Source organism: Maniola hyperantus, chromosome 18 (assembly GCF_902806685.2).
Source record: "Maniola hyperantus chromosome 18, iAphHyp1.2, whole genome shotgun sequence".
In the NCBI taxonomy this organism is placed as follows: domain Eukaryota; kingdom Metazoa; phylum Arthropoda; class Insecta; order Lepidoptera; family Nymphalidae; genus Maniola; species Maniola hyperantus.
The window spans coordinates 9,060,838-9,077,182 of NC_048553.1; the positions used below are offsets into that span (position 1 = coordinate 9,060,838).

Below are 16,345 nucleotides of genomic sequence, written 5' to 3' on the forward strand. Positions count from 1 at the left end.
ATCATTCATGCTACGATAGAATGCGCTACCCTGGAAGAAGAATGAGAGTACTCACTGTCAATAGGTTCTGGTGAGTCCAAAGATTTAGTATGAACATCCAAGACATTGCTGGTCTTCACTTTGCCATTAGTCAGGAAAAGTTCTAACCACACACGGCATCTAAAAAACAATATTTTACTTTTAATTTTATAAAGCTTAGATCGGGACACTGTTGGACCCTAATGTCTTACGGTTTTCTAAATACCTATTCTTAGTTTAGAATACCTTAAGACACTGGAGTCCATCGGGCAGTTTGATAGACCGACCAAGGTGCATAGACGACAAAAAAGTAAGTTACATGGATTTGCCAAGCAAAAAGCCCTTTATAAAGAAGCTCAATATAGGTCTGAGACGAGAAACAGTTGTGGCGTTTTCGATGCTTACTTAGCATCAGGTTCCAGTCCATTAAGTGTGATTGTAGGAGGTGAATCTCTGGCAGCGAGACGGAAGGCGTCATGTTCCTTTCTGCTCTCCCCACAAGCATGTGCTGCTCTGTATACTCGAACCCAACGTTCGGCGGGCACAGGTATACCTCGCCATGACATTTCTACTGCTTCGGCGCCCACTTTCGGAACTTCCACTATCACCGACCAATTGTATGGATCTGGAATTAATAGAGGTAACGTCTTTGAGTAGATACGGGTACATGTGTTGGCTTACATTGTAATTAATGTATAGGTAACAAAAATGCTCTTAAACCACCAGTTTTATAACCTTAAGAAGGTAAACAGTAAAATGTGTGTACCTAAAATATCGTCAATAGAAGTTGCTGGAAGGAGATCGCAAGACCATAATAATTCATAACCACGACATAGAAGAAGAAATTTTGATGATTTTAATATATATTTTTATCTTTATAGACTTACGGATTAGGTATGAATGAATTTTTTAATAGGATGTGTTTTGATTTTCATCAATTTGCTTAGAACTTCTTACCGATATATGGTGTAGTTGTAAATTCGACGTTTTCAGGGTCATATAGTTCTGTGGTGGCACGGGGTGGTGGTATCAAGACCAGAGAGGCCTCGTATCTGCTCCCTGGGCGCAGATCATGTAGCTCGGCAGCTGAGCGGCTGTGATGTAGCAGCTCTGTCATACTGAATATTGGGGTGCCGGTTGGACGATATCTGTAATTCATAAGTTCAAATATGTAGTCATAGGCCTGCCTAGTAGAGAAGCCTTATTGGTTGATGCTCGCGACTTTACCCGCGTGGATTAAAGTTTTCTAAAAATCGTATAGGAACGGAGAAAAAGTATCCAAGCTCCATCTCCAACTACCTAATTGTCAAATTTTGTTAAGATCGGTTCAGCGGTTGAGACTCGAAAAGGTAAGACAGACACACGTTCGTATTTATAAATATTGGTATGACTGCTTAAATTCAGATTTAGATTAATTTTATTATCGATTGATAGGAGGCCATACAGAGATAGAAGTTAGAGTAAAGAGGAGCTAAGTTGAAATTGATTTATTTATAAATCATTGAATTACACTTGAATTACGCAGAAATTTTGACAAAAACAAGATTAATTAAAATATCAGTGAAATAATGTGCAAACGAAAACAAAACAATAAACGAAAGAACTGCATTAGTGTAAACACTACGTCACAGTTCTATCGTCCATCATCCCTAGAGCGCAGATTTTTGTTTTATTCAGATTACAAGCTTGACTGCTATCTCACCTGGTGGTAAGTGATGATGCAGTTTAAGATGGAAGCGGGCTAACCTGGAAAGGGTATTATAGCAGTTTCTATTAAACCTACCCTTTTGGTTTCTACAAGGCATCGTACCGTAACGCCAAACCGCTTGGCGGCACGGATTTGCCGGTATGGTGATAACTAGCCACGGCCGAATCCTCCCAGCAGACCAAACTCAAATTCCAAACCCCAGCCGGGTATCGAGTCCGGGATTTATCACTAATAAGACGACAGTGCTTACCACTGCGCCAGGGAGGTCGTCACAATAACTAGTAATTATTATTTGAAGTAGTTTTAAAAATCATATAACTTGCCTAACTTGTATGCCGTCAATAAATTGTAGCTCCTCTTCAGTGAAATGCCTCCAAGTTACATGAGCTGTCGTGTCATTTACATCTACAACCGTCAATTTGCAATCGATTTTTCTTCGTTTTTCTTCTGGAGGAAGAATCTGAAAATTAATAAAATCAAGTTAGATTGGAAGGTACTCACAAGTAGAACGGTTTCTTTCTTATGTAAAGAAAATAAAAGATTTTGTGTCAATAGTCACTTACTGTAGGCAAATCCTGCGTGCGCACGGTATAAATTTCACTTTCTGGTTCAACAGGGAGGTTGTGCAGGAAGAGCTTTCCTCTGATCTTATACGTCGTCGAGGGTTTCAATCCAGTCAAACGGAATTCCAATCGTGGTGTGGTCAGAACTTCGTCTGCTGGTGCAAATACTTGCGAATACCATTGGGATATATCTTCTTCTCTGTAAAAATAAATTAAAGACTTACGTAGACAAATACGCAAGATTATTAAGTATGACCACCGAGAAAGATCGAAACTTACGCCGAATCAGTATATCTCAAGTCAACGCTGCCACGAAGTCCAACTAAAACTGGTGGAAGACCAAACAACATCTTTATGCTCGTAGGTGAATCTCCTTGCAACGATAATACCGCAAGCTTCTTATTCTCATCCCCATAGCTTGGTATGGGCAATCCTGGAGGGAGACCAGATAATGCTGGTTCTATAGGATTAACAGGTCGATGTATGTTATTCTGCTCATAATCGGGAATGTCTTCTTGTGGGTATCGGTTATCAGGAGGCACTGTTGGTAGGAATGGAGGAGGTTGTCCGTGTAGCGGTGGTTTTGCAGGGAATCCTGGTGGAATTTGACCTGTAATTTCAATTTTTGATGTTAATAACGACGCTTACCGTTACATGTTTTTGAACAACAAATTACAGTTCTGCAGTATTACTTTCTGAGTGCTGGTGTTGTGATTAAATCTACTAACTAAAACATTAGTGGTAAGAAAGAAGCAGGGTATAAATGAATTTGCGGTTAGTTTGTTACTATTATTTTTACGGGCAACAATGGTCAGTCTCCGTAAATATGAAAGTCGTTTCTGTCGAAATTATTAGGGTAATAAGGCCATACAAAATAAGATTCATTCCAAGGCTAGGTCACTGACCTGCCGCGGATGTACCGTGGCTTTTATCCGCTGATCGTCCAGTGTTTCTATTAACTTCAGATTCTAGTTCCATTTGGTTGAGGAGATGTTCGAAATCGAGGGACGAGTACGTTTTACTAGGCGCTCTTGGAATCTCTTGCAAACTAGGTTTAAACATGGAATGTAATTCGGTCTTGGGGTTAGATGGAACCTTAAGCAAAACAGTTTCATACGGATTGGGTGCTTTGGTTAATAAATGTGTATCAGGCTCTTTTTTCCACATGCTAGATTTAATGTCAGTTCGTAGTCCAGCCATCAAATCTTTGTTTTTCATGACAGTCACATGTTGTCCAATGGAAGTATGGGAGTTGTGGTTGGGATAATCATTTGAATCGGGAAGTAACTTATCAAGTAAATTAATGGTCATTGGGGCATTCTTTGACTTGTTATGAAGCATAGCATTAAAATAAGGCTGATTGAGCCTAGATATTTCAAGATTAGTTTTTTCATCCTCTAGTTGAAATGGATTCCGAACTGGAAACTTCTTATCATGAGCGGGAAGAAAGTAATTTAATTTGTGTAATTGAGATGATGGGACCTTTTTTACTATTGGAAGACCATACATTTGCTTCACAAATAAGTCGTCAATATTTGGAGTAATATGTTTCATTGCATCAGTATTCTTGACGTATCCAGATTCTTGTGTAAGGCCGATAAGTTTGCTATCAGGTATATTTAATGGTTTGTTAGGGTAAAATTTCGTATTATCATGAGTCGAACTGCTATGAATAAATTTTGTGAACTGATTGCCTAAAACTGGGTTTTTAGAATATGATGACCTTATGTCCAAATCGACATTATTCATTACCAAAGGAGGTTCAGGATGTATTGTTTTAAATGGATAATCGATATCCTCTGGGGTAAATACTGTTATATTATTACCCATTAATTGTTCAGGTGGTTTATCAATATAAGATTTTAGTGTGTCGTTGTGAATTGTATTGGGAATTACATTCTTGAGGATTTTTGGGGAACCTTTCATTACAGGACTCAAATGTTTGTAAAAATTTGTTTCTGTAGTCATAGTAGGTGCAGGCAGTAAGTAATTGGTAATCGATGGTATTGCAGGTGTAACTGGCGTCACATAGTTGACCACTATTTGTTTATGAGACGGCATACCATAGGTCTGAAAAGTCGATGCATTCATGTTTCCAGCTGTAAGCAATAATGTATGATGAATGATTAGCGAACATGCAACTGTTTTGTAAAGCTAATGACATGAAAGATGAATAATGTTTCGACTCATAACATGCTTGTTGTAAAGTTTTATGTTTATAGTGTTTGTAAATATGACACTTGCAATCAAATCAAATATACCTATCATAAAACAACACAACGTTAAAATAATGATAACTATTAAAATCTTTGCTCCTTAAAAAGTAAGCCTAAAACGTCGATCAAGTGCTTGCTTACCATGGGGCACGCAACCCCATTGCTTGCAACAGTCGTCGTCGGATATATTTACAGGTGCCGGTCGATGCTGAGGTGGACATCGTAATGTTTGAGGAGGTATCGGCGGCAGTGGATTGCATGCTTCTTGGCAATCTAGTTCACCATTTTCACAAAAACAATGCTGCTCACAACCTGTTAATTCTAGAGGTACTTCGCTCCAATTTGGAATTCTAAAAGAAAAAAATAATCCAAAATGACTTAGTTATCCAATTTTACAATATAAAACAATAGTAGCAGATACTGATACCTCTTGAAGTTTTTTATCGTAGATATGTAAAATAATGTTCAGCAAAGTAAACCCACTTACGCCACACCGTTAAAATGACAAGTTCCATCACTCAAGCACCGCGCAGTCCTTGGACAACAATTTGGGGGTTGAGGTGGTGGGTTCGGAGCCCATCGCACACAACCTTTCGATACAAGTTCCAAACCAACATGAGAAGGACAAATCAGAGGAGCACATTCTCTACTGTCTTGTCCAGTGCACTCGCACAGTTCCGTACAACCAATTTGAAATTCATCACCTGAAATTAAATAAATTTAATGAAACGCCGAAGACATTAGTCATCGTTCAATGTTAGGTCTTATGGATTAAGTGATAAAGTTAACAAACATACCAATTCCATAGAACTCTCCATCATGATAACAACCAACTTTCGTTGTATTAAATGTCTCTTCCGGGACTTCATTACCAACGTCGGACGCTGTTATTGTAAAATTAAATTTGGTCCCAGTTTCTTTAGTTTTGACTATATAATCTTTGCCTCCTTCAAGATTAAGAATTAAATTGGAATATTTCAATTCTATGTTACTATAGGTTTTCCCTCCATCGCTGCTCAATAATAAGTGAATGGGATCATCGCTTTTATTCGGATGCATAAGATTAATTTGGACACTATTGTTTTGCAAGACTTTTATTGAGCCAATAGGTTCAGTCAAGACTAATGGGCGATATGTGTTCTGTGGAATTATTATATCCTGCAATCCTTTTGGTATCTAAAAAATATACTTTATTAGATCTTCTATTCAATACGTGTCACTACAGGTACCTACTACATCATGTTCCTTTTATGTGATTTACCTCTGTTGTAGTTGTTGTGGTACTTGTACTATTATCAATAGGTTCTTCATGGACATCCTGAGAAACGTCACAAATTTGTACTTCACAGCATTCGTCATGTGGATCCTGCACGTTGATACATTTGTCTGATTGCGGTAGACGCTTACACCTAAAATAAACAACATTCCAAGCTTGCAGGTATATTAAACTCCATAAAGCCGGGTCTCCTGCGCCATGTTATTTGTTTGCTAGTATATAACATGTTATTATAATTCATTCCGTATTATGCTCGACACTTCTCGTAATTTTTTTTGTTTTTAGTTTACTTTATCGGTTTAATAGACTGGAATGAGGAGAATACTTTGTATTTTATACAATTAATACGAGCAAGACCTGTTATTTGGGACGCTCTTTCTAATGAGCATAAAAATAAAACAAAAGCTAGATGCTTTTTCCGAAATTTAGAAGATCATAAAAATTTCAGTAAAAGAAATAAATGCAAAATGGATTAGCCTTAAGGGGCAATTCAAAGGTAGAAAAAGAAAATAAGTGAACTCTCGAATAAGTCAGAACTCATTAAAAAAAATGTTCTATACTCGAAAGTCACAGTGGACGGCCTGTTAGCTAATTATGTTTCACTAACGTGTTAGCAAAATAATGTTTTGTTCGTAACATGGTGCAGGAGACTTGGTTTTACAGTACTGTTAGTTTATAAGGAAATATAAATCCCGTTTAAACCAGACAAAATACCGGGGCCACATTAAATTACCTTGCCAATCTACAAAAGCCATTTAAGATCCAAGAACCTGTTCATCAATAAAAAATTTTGAACAACAGTTACGTACAGCGTCAATTTTGATTTAAACTTTAACGAGACGTATTGCTCATATTAAAAATTTGATATGCGACATAAATAAACTTGGTACCATGTAGGTAATTAAACTAGTAGGTATAAACGAAAATACGAGTAAGGACTAAGGACTATGGATCTGTGAATGAATAGAAAGCGCAGTTATACCTACACCGAAAATTTGTAGTAGGTGTAGACGTTTTTGCGGTACAATTTTGAATTACAACTCGTTGATGACTCACCTCGGTTTACAAGTGATGACGGAATGCTCCTCGCAAGTGCAAGTTTGTTCGCATTTAATATTCCACTTTCCGCCCACTGGGTAAGTTTCATTGCCGTAACGACACACCTCCAGGGTCGTTGTTTTTGTGTCTACATAAACAATATTTACAACGGTTCATTCAAGTGGTTCGGAGAAGCACATAGTATTTTTTAGAGATGAAACATAATAACATCCCGATAAAAAGCTTTAGAGTTTTGAAAGAATCTTTCTGACCTATCGAAACATTAGTTACATATTTATGTAACGAAAAATCTGCAAGATCTCAGATCGAAGCTGACAAGTGATACGTATTTGTACATAAAGAGGTACCTCATTATTATATCCTGTACAAATATATGTGACTGTATATTAATTTTTTAACTTTGATTTGTAGACTGGAAACACTAAATAACTTTACGGAAAGGTAAGAAATTTTAAAGCTTAAATGCAAATATAAATTACCTCCAGTCCCTGTAGCGCAAGCAATAATGGAACAGCATTCGTCGACCGGAGATTCAAAACACAGGGGATCGCTGAGACGCCTGCCACGACGTATGAATGGATGTTTGCATCGCGACGAGCAATCAAAAAGCCCACCTGGCGAACACTCACAAGTTTCTTCACAGCCTCTTTCTATTCGTTCACCTATCTGTAATAAAATATTTCTCAAGCAGCGTGAATTTTCTCTAATAAAATATTATTCATATTTTGCAAGTTTTATGACAGTTGTAATCTACAGAGTTTCTCACTTATCATTCCTTTTAAATTAGATTGGCTAGTTATTTTATCTTTTTACTAATCTTAAAACTATCTTTACTAAATTACTAACCTTATATGTAACTCCGTTTTCTTTACATACTGCTTCTATTTCTTCAGATTTTTCAAAAGTTATCAAGGGATTGAAAGGCGCTTGGAGGTTAGTATAAAATTTATCAGGTATCTGTTTATTTTTGGAGTCGTTTCCTACTAATCTTGGAGGCTCATCCTCGTCTTCGTTATCCAAGTTGACATCACTAAGATCTTCTAAAGCTTTTTTTGATCCTTTGGTTTGATTATGTAACGCAGTTGCGAAATTGTGTAATTCGTCAACATTTAAATTTAATAGCCTAGGCTTCGGTCTCGCTATAGATTCTGTGGCTTCGTTAGTTTCAGGAAGTGTAAGCGTTTCTGTTTTGTTTTCTTTTGTTAATTGTTCGACAGTTGTTGATCTTGTTGGTACAGTTGTAGTTGTAGAAGTTGTTGTTTCAGGCGATTCCACTTCTATCGGTGCCGGTATTCTATGTGGTAAAGTTGATGCAGTCTCTTCATCTTCAGTTAGTTTACCTGTAAAAAAATTGCAAACGCATAATTAAAGGTGACAAAAATTCTCATTTTAATTTATAAATTTACCTACTAGCGGATAGGTACCCGGCGAGTGCTACTTCGCTAAAAAATTTATAACACCACTTTAAAACCACCTTCTCATTAATTTTCATTTTAATGAAAATGTTGGATGGTTTCAAAGTCTATAACGGATACAGGTAGAATAAATTTATATTTTGTACATAAAGTTAGAGACTATCAATAATACCATTAAGAAGTCAGTCCTGTCGTAAGTGTACGATATTTTCTTATAAACGAGGTATGCCACGACGACCAAGATTAGTTGATGGAGAATACCGTGAGATTGATACCAAACAGTTGGCACGAATCTTATAACTATTGTTTCAGCGTCAATAATTTAATGATACAACGAAAGAGTAATGGGAACTTGGTCAATTGCTATAGAACCGTTATTGTAATCGATTTTACTGGCATTAGGTAGAATCCGATTGATATAATTGACTTAGAATTACGTTCCATTATCATCATCTCTACTTGACGCAGGCTCACTTACGAGCACGGGTCTTTTCAGAATGAGAAATGCCATTAGATACGACTGAATTTACAAATTGGGTAAAACTGAATACTGTAGGTATATACCTAATTGCTTAAATTGTAGTACATATAAAATTGTTGTTTGTGAATTGTGATATTTATTTATAGAAGATACATAATGGTAAAAATAATAGAAATAAATTTTTACAAGTGATTTTGAATCGTCAAGTGAATCTATCACTTTTTCGGAATGCTCTTCCTACATCATATTAAGTACAAAGTCTAATCATAGCTCACATTAAAGATAGTATGGGAGCATGATGCAAGTTTTGTTTTAAACTACGATGTACGTGCTCATAAATATTGCAAATTTCTGGTCATTAGTGAGTAAGTCTAACATAAACGAGGTGTGTGTGGACTTTTACTTCTGCTTTCTACGGAACAGAAACTCCTATAATTATTACAATTCTGACTTGTGTATCGATTCTCTATTATAATCTATTAAAATTATCATCCCTATCAGTTTTGTTCTTGACACGATCTTGTTTGACGGTAATAGAAAATGATATGAACTATAATTTTTTAAATTGGTTAAATACGGATCGAAGAAAGAGATCTAAAAGACCTAAGACCACCATTGTAATTATGGGCACTTACAGATTGTAAAGATTAAATATTTCAGTTGTAATGATTTTACTAATTGGCAGTACTGATTCTTAAATATATTTTCATCGTTGAGGTATGCCAATTAAAGTATAAAATCATCAGAATCGTTACTCAAATATTTGTGTCCAATCAATAATAATCTGAGAGCGTCAACAACTTTATATGTGTGCTTAGTTCCTAAAGCATGATCAACGACCTTAATCTTCACGGCTATCACAAACTAGGTCACCTAAAGGACGCGAAAAGCTCGAACTGCACCGACCGGTTAATTTGTATACGTTATAGAATCAGCCCCATTCACAATGTGGTATTGACCGACATTGTCAGACGCGATGGCGTTCGGACTTCGTTCGGACGTTCTAATTCATTCGGTATAATAGCTATAATCTATCTGTCACTCTGGTCTAAAATCATATCCATATTTTCTAAAATTCAAGTACCTAGTGAACAAAATCCACACCATAATAAAACTTCTAACTTATTCCTAAACTTTCTTACGTATATTTTGATTTATATACATACTAGCTTATTCCCGCGACTTCATCCGCGTGGACTACACAAATTTCAAACCCCTATTTCACCCCCTTAGGGGATGAATTTTCAAAAATTCTTAGCGGATGCCTACGTCATAATAGCTATCTTCATGCCAAATTTCAGCCTGATCCGTCCAGTAGTTTGAGCTGTGCGTTGATAGCAGGAAGTTGGCATGAATAGGTGACGTTTTAGAATAGAATTTGGCCTTTTCGTTTCCTCCGTGTCTATAATACTGTAAAACCTAAGAGTCAAAATCTCGTTCTCTTGTTTGAGTTGTATGCGGAAGGATCTGGGATCATTACGTCATTAATGGAAAATGGTACGAGCCTCAGATATGAGGAATACGGGGAATAATACGGAAAGGATTATTATGAATAGTAGCTATAATCTAAAATCACGCTCGAGTCCACTAATAGGCTTATTTCCTGTTTCCTGATGTCATAATATTATGTAATTCCTTTTGATAGTTAAAATTTTATTCGTTATGTGGGATCAATCACAACGCATCAAGGAAGCATAATATCTAGGCACTTTGCATACTTGAGATTTTGAAAAAGTGAAACCCTTAAAATACCGATGACATATTGTGCTAATGACTAATATCGCGTTATGTCCATACAGTTGCGTAAACGCATCGTGTATCCGGCTCCTTGTATAAGCGTTATGGTTACCAAACGGTTTCAGTAGGGTGTCCCAATTTTATGCTTTTCCACTAAATTAACAGTTCTAAACACATCTAAATTGGCAGTTAGTTAGTAGCTGTGATAACCTAGTGGTTAGGACTCCGCCTTCTAATCGAAGGTAGGGGGTTCAATCCCGGGTACGCACCTCCAACTTTTCGGAGTTATGTGCGTTTTAATTAATTAAATATCACTTGCTTTAACGACGAAGGAAAACATCGCGAGAAAACCTGCATGTCTGAGAGTTCTCCATAATGTTCTCAAAGTTGTGTGAAGTCTACCAATCCGCACATGGCCAGCGTGGTCCCTTCTCACTCTGAGGACTTCCGCCTTCTAATCGAAGGTAGGGGGTTCAATCCCGGGTACGCACCTCTAACTTTTCGGAGTTATGTGCGTTTTAATTAATTAAATATCACTTGCTTTAACGACGTAGGAAAACATCGTGAGAAAACCTGCATGTCTGAGAGTTCTCCATAATGTTCTCAAATTTGTGTGAAGTCTACCAATCCGCACATGGCCAGCGTGGTCCCTTCTCACTCTGAGGAGAGACCCATGCTCTGTAGTGAGCTGGCGATGGGTTGATCATGATGATGATGAACAGTTCTAAAAGTATTGCATTAGATATTGCCCGCGACTTCGTCAGTGTGGGTATATATTATAAGGTTTTCCAAAAATCTCACAGGAACTTTGATTTTCAAGCACGTGAGGTATCTCTGAACCAAATACATAGATAGATGATCTCGACGAATTTGTCTTTGTGGATTTAGGTATTTTAAAAATCCCTTGGGTGCTTATTGATTTTGTTAGAGAGAGATTTGAGCTTGCGTCTCGTAAACGGATATAGGTCATAAAATATTGCAAAGTCTACTATACTTTTTATCTCGAAAAATCAAAAAAGTTCCCTTGAGATTTTTAGAAATCTAAATCCATGCAGATGAAGTGCCCAGCTTTAACTACTTAGTAACTTAGCTGTGATCTTATAAGTGGAAGGACCCGGGTTCGATTCCCGGCAGGGGAAATTCGAGTATTTTCCACTGGTCTGGTGGGAGGCTTCGGCCGTTGCTAGTTACCACCCTACCGGCAAAGCCGAGCCGCCAAGCGATTTAGCGTTCCCACAGATGAGAGAAACTATCTCTCATTCCGCGTTCATGAGCGTTCCGGTGCGATGCCGAGTAGAAATCAAAGTCGCACCTATGGGTTTAAATGAAACTGCCATATCCCTTCCAGGTTAGCTCGTTTTCATCTTAAACTGCATCACCCCTTACCACAAGAAAAATTAGACCAGAGTTTGCAATCAAGGGCTAACTTGTATCTGAATAAAAATTAAATTAAATAAAGTTTATGTTAAATGTTTACACTACTATGTGTACATCATCATCATCAACCGATAGACGTCCAGTGCTGGACATAAGTCTCTTGTGACTTCCACACGCCACGGTCTTGCCCATTGCCACTTCAGCTTCGCAACCCGTTGAGCTATGTCGGTTACTCTAGTTCTCTTACGGATCTCCTCATTACTGATTTGACTATGTGTACACGTCGTCGTCACGTTTATTATCAAGTCATTTATTCCAAAAATGGATGAAGATGGTCGCCCTACTTGTGTTTATGCGTGATAGAGCGTCGGCATCGGTTCGTGCATTGCTCATCGCACATAACTCATAAGGAAATCCGTTCACATCTCAAGTTCAAGTAACAGGTGGACATCCGTGAGAGAACATTCGAGAGCTTACATTTTAGAACGTTTTGTGACTTGAAATCAATAACGTTTTAAAATGTTGATTAGGAACAGTTTGTGTTCATTGTTACAATTTTCAATTTAGTTACTAGGTATTTTCATCTTTATATTTATTTTCTCGTATCAGAATGGAATGTAACTTAAAATTAACACTTGAAATTGAAATTGATTCAATTTCTTTAGCTTTCTATTCCGGTAGCGATATCGTCTTTATAAACATTCTATAGATAGGTACCTATTAGAAATGTGATCAGTCCAGAGTCCAGTTAAGATTTTGTATTTACTGGCAATTAATATAGGTAGACTACTGAAATAGACATAGGCATAAAACAAGTAGACCCATGTAGACTCAGTTACGCACGCGAAATCACTCACGATAGTCTAAATGTTATTTAATATTTATGAAATTGTCATTTAGACGTTAGCGATGTGTGCCCGGGATCGAACCCTCGACCTCCGATTAGGAGGCGGACTTCCTAACCACTAGGCTATCACAGCTTAGATTGGTAGGTAGGTATAAGGTAGGTATTTCTATGGATTCACTTGACGATTCGAAAGCACTTCATAAAAGTTTATTTGAATGTAAAACTTTTCAATTCTCTACGCATTATGTTTCTAAACCTCTCAGCCACCTTTCTTTCTTTCTTTCTTTAAGTTCATAGCTAAAGTCTAGCTTAGGTCTTTAAGTAGGTAATTTTCTTGTTTTAACCTCCAAACACCTTCACTTTCCCAGCTTTAACGCACCTATTCGATCGCATCAAAGCTTTTCAAATGGAACAAGGTCGGAAAACAATGGCGTTCAACACGTTGATGCATGGTGATGCCATCACGATATCGTAGATTAGAGATTCAGAGATTTAGACAAAAATAAACTTTGAGACGTTTAGGTAAGGTTAATTTTGAGTTATTTTACGACTACGTAGGCTACGTATCGGCATCGGCATCAAGTACGTACATAGACTACGTACGTACTTGATGCCAATACTCAATCAACTAAATAAGGGATTTCAATGTAGGTAGTTCTTGGAATTGCATCATAAACTCATAATAACTACTTATTAGAATTATTTATGATATAATTAATTACTTGCAGAAATAATTATTGTGTTTCCTAATTATAAGTTTTAACTAATCTAGTGATAGTGATAGTCTAGTGTTTAAGACTTTCGAAAGGTCGGAGCTCGGGGGTTCGATTCCGGACACACACCTCTAACTTTTCGGAGTTATGTGCGTTTTAAGCAATTAAATAAAACATGCTTGACTGAAACATCGTGAGGAAACCTGCTTGTCACCTCACACACACATCACAGCACAGTGGTGAGTTCTGAGGTCAGTGGAAGGTCCCAAATTCCATTCATGACTGGGTCAATTTGAAGATCCGTAGAAGGTCCGCGTAGAAACGAAACTGATCGGAGATGGTTTGATAAAAACTGCCATACCCATTTCAGGTGAGCCTGCTCCGCTTACATGTGTCATCTCTTAGTACCTACCTACTGAGTGAGATCGCTGTCAAGAGTTAATTTGTACCGGAATAATAAAACAAAAATCTTAAACAATATAAAGGCACGCGAGCGGGAAATGCTGACGTCATTACTGCAGTTGATATTGATCGGAAAATCTTCCTCAACAACGATTAACTGAAGCAACAGCTGCTGCACGTAAGTAACACAGTGGTTGACATAACCGCGCAACTGGTGCGTGACGGCGTCTGCATTCGCGCAACTGGCGTGATTTGCTGATGAATAAACTGAGAAGAAATATCTAACACTTACTTACATTTGGTAGACTTTTCATTCAGCATCCCACAAGGTAGTGAGGTAGAGCTAAGTACATTGCTTATGTATTGTACAGTACGCAACCGAAAGCAATGTACATCGAAGTTTAGAAGGAGATAGCAGATTTGTAGAGCATTGTCTCTGTCGTTGAGACCGACAAAACGTCATATAGGTATGAGTGCCAGAGACAACGTTCTACAAAGCCTACGAAATGTCATTCTAAAGGCCGATGTACATTGCTTTCTGCCGCATAATGTAGGTACCTACATAATGTAAACACATGAGTAGATGTAAATGCGAAGTAAGATAAACGTAATCGCGAGTGCAATTTTCTGCTGAGCAAAACAGCTAATCGTAAAAAAAGTTGAATGATAGACACAATGGTGTTACACATTAGTTGTTACACATAGGTACACAGAACTGAATAGCAGAAACGCGGAAGAGCTGACAAAGCGACAATTTACATCGATAGAGACGTACGTTTGTTTATGGGTTAGAAAGTAGGTATTAGGTATAAGTCCCGCAAATTGCTAATGCGTGTAGCCGCCATTTTAGTTATGTCAACACTAGACTGAAGCACATGAGTAGATATTGAATCAGCACCGTTGACAAAACTGTCGGTAGAGTAAGCGTATCGTGTTTTGATTGCAATTTCGCACATTTTGTTTCGTTTTTGTTTTTTTATTGTTGTTAAGTTTTTTGTTAGTAGTTGTTGTTTCCTTTTTGGGTTTAATATGAGTAGGAAAATAATTAATGGTCGTGCCCGTGAGATTATTATTAAAGTAGACAATTAATTTGCAAAAGAGAAGGAGGATTTAAAAATATTACTTCAGATTATCACCCAATTAAAAATACCTCTGACACCAGTCAAGACGTGGTTATTTCGAAGCAAATTTTAATGAGTAACTCGATACAGTTGAGTTGAAAGATTACAAAATAAAAAGGTTAAGTAAACATAGTGCTTAAAGATGTAGGACGTTACGATGATCAAATAATTTCCTTATAATAAACAAGTTTATTTTTAATCACTTCCATGTCGTATCTTATAACAGCTGTTAGATAGGTAAGTATAATAGTAGGTAGATTCATTGTGGTTATAAAATAACGTGTAATTATAGTGTACCTAATACACTACCTACCTGTGTCTGAGATCCATTTGTGATAGACTGTTTAATGGCTGGTATAACCGCCGCCGTGTGGCCTCACTTCCTATAAAAACCGTGAAGAAAACATTTAAAAAAGAACAAAGCCCAACGGAATGTGTTGATCTTCCTTCGACTCTCGACTCACGACTCTACAACGCGGCGGTTCCGTCACATTTCATTTTCCTTTTGCTTCTTTTAATACCGTTTTCAATAGTAAAGATATTCCGTGTTAAGTTTTGCAATAGGGTCTTGGACTGTTTTATGAAAAGTATCTCAGCCTTTTGACTAAAATATATAACTAAAATGCTGCTAAAAATATTTTACCGCAGAAATTACGTATAGAATTTTCAGGTTAAAAAATTGAAAAATATTTATCGTTTATCGGCTCGTGACGTCATTGTTCGCCTTCCGTATACCGTGACGTGACGTGAATTAATTGTTAATTAATTGTAATATTTTAATATAATGTTAAAAATAAATAAATATCATGATTTTTATTCAATCATTCTCTTTCTAGCCCCATAAACTACCGCTATACAAATCATCATGTCATTTTATTACTACAGTCCCCCCTTTTCGTTGATATTTGATATGTCTTAGGTACCGGCGTGAATTTGCACTAACGAAACACATTCACATAAAAACATTTATTGAAAATTCTGTTGAGAAGGGCTTAGGCCATAGTCCGCCACGCTGGCCAAGTGCAGATTGGTCAATTTCACATAACTTTGAGAACGTTGTAGGTTGCAGCTCCACTCAGGCTTGCAGGTTTCCTTACGATGTTTTGCTTCAGCGTCAAAACAAGTGACATTTAATAAAGTTACAGGCGCGTGCTTGGGATTGAACCCCCGACCTCCCAAATGTTTAGCAGATTTTTTAACCACTAGGCGAAAATATTATGGCTAAGCCCACATGCCTCTGACTCAGAACAGAAGTTGAAAATTTTTGCTGACCTTTTTCGTCATCGCGCCTTTTTAGTGCAGTTATATTATATAGCATACCTACGTATGAAATAGGTATTAAGTATATATGTACATATACACATAATATACTGTTACCTATATCATATCTACGAGTATCACATAACTTTGTA

The 16,345-nt window shown here is 37.1% G+C and overlaps 2 protein-coding genes across 3 annotated transcripts in view; both read right to left on the reverse strand.

Annotated features, from left to right (window-relative positions):
* The window catches only part of sas (stranded at second), a 48,008-nt gene that overhangs the window by 1,727 nt on the left and 29,936 nt on the right, over positions 1-16,345 (reverse strand). For both annotated transcript variants that reach the window (XM_034977994.2, XM_034977993.2), the window contains exons 3-15: positions 7,687-8,180; positions 7,320-7,506; positions 6,838-6,967; positions 5,767-5,914; positions 5,303-5,681; positions 4,993-5,209; positions 4,647-4,855; positions 2,569-2,899; positions 2,290-2,488; positions 2,050-2,186; positions 976-1,166; positions 424-643; positions 56-159 (exon numbers count right to left, since the gene is read on the reverse strand). In XM_034977994.2, the coding sequence (XP_034833885.1) occupies positions 56-159; positions 424-643; positions 976-1,166; positions 2,050-2,186; positions 2,290-2,488; positions 2,569-2,899; positions 4,647-4,855; positions 4,993-5,209; positions 5,303-5,681; positions 5,767-5,914; positions 6,838-6,967; positions 7,320-7,506; positions 7,687-8,180 (2,946 nt within the window). The remainder of the gene's footprint in view (positions 1-55; positions 160-423; positions 644-975; positions 1,167-2,049; positions 2,187-2,289; positions 2,489-2,568; positions 2,900-4,646; positions 4,856-4,992; positions 5,210-5,302; positions 5,682-5,766; positions 5,915-6,837; positions 6,968-7,319; positions 7,507-7,686; positions 8,181-16,345) is intronic.
* LOC138403547 (uncharacterized) lies at positions 3,057-4,531 on the reverse strand. Its single transcript, XM_069504553.1, has one exon. It carries the CDS (start codon positions 4,378-4,380, stop codon positions 3,187-3,189), a length of 1,194 nt encoding a protein of 397 aa, XP_069360654.1. The 5' UTR covers positions 4,381-4,531; the 3' UTR covers positions 3,057-3,186.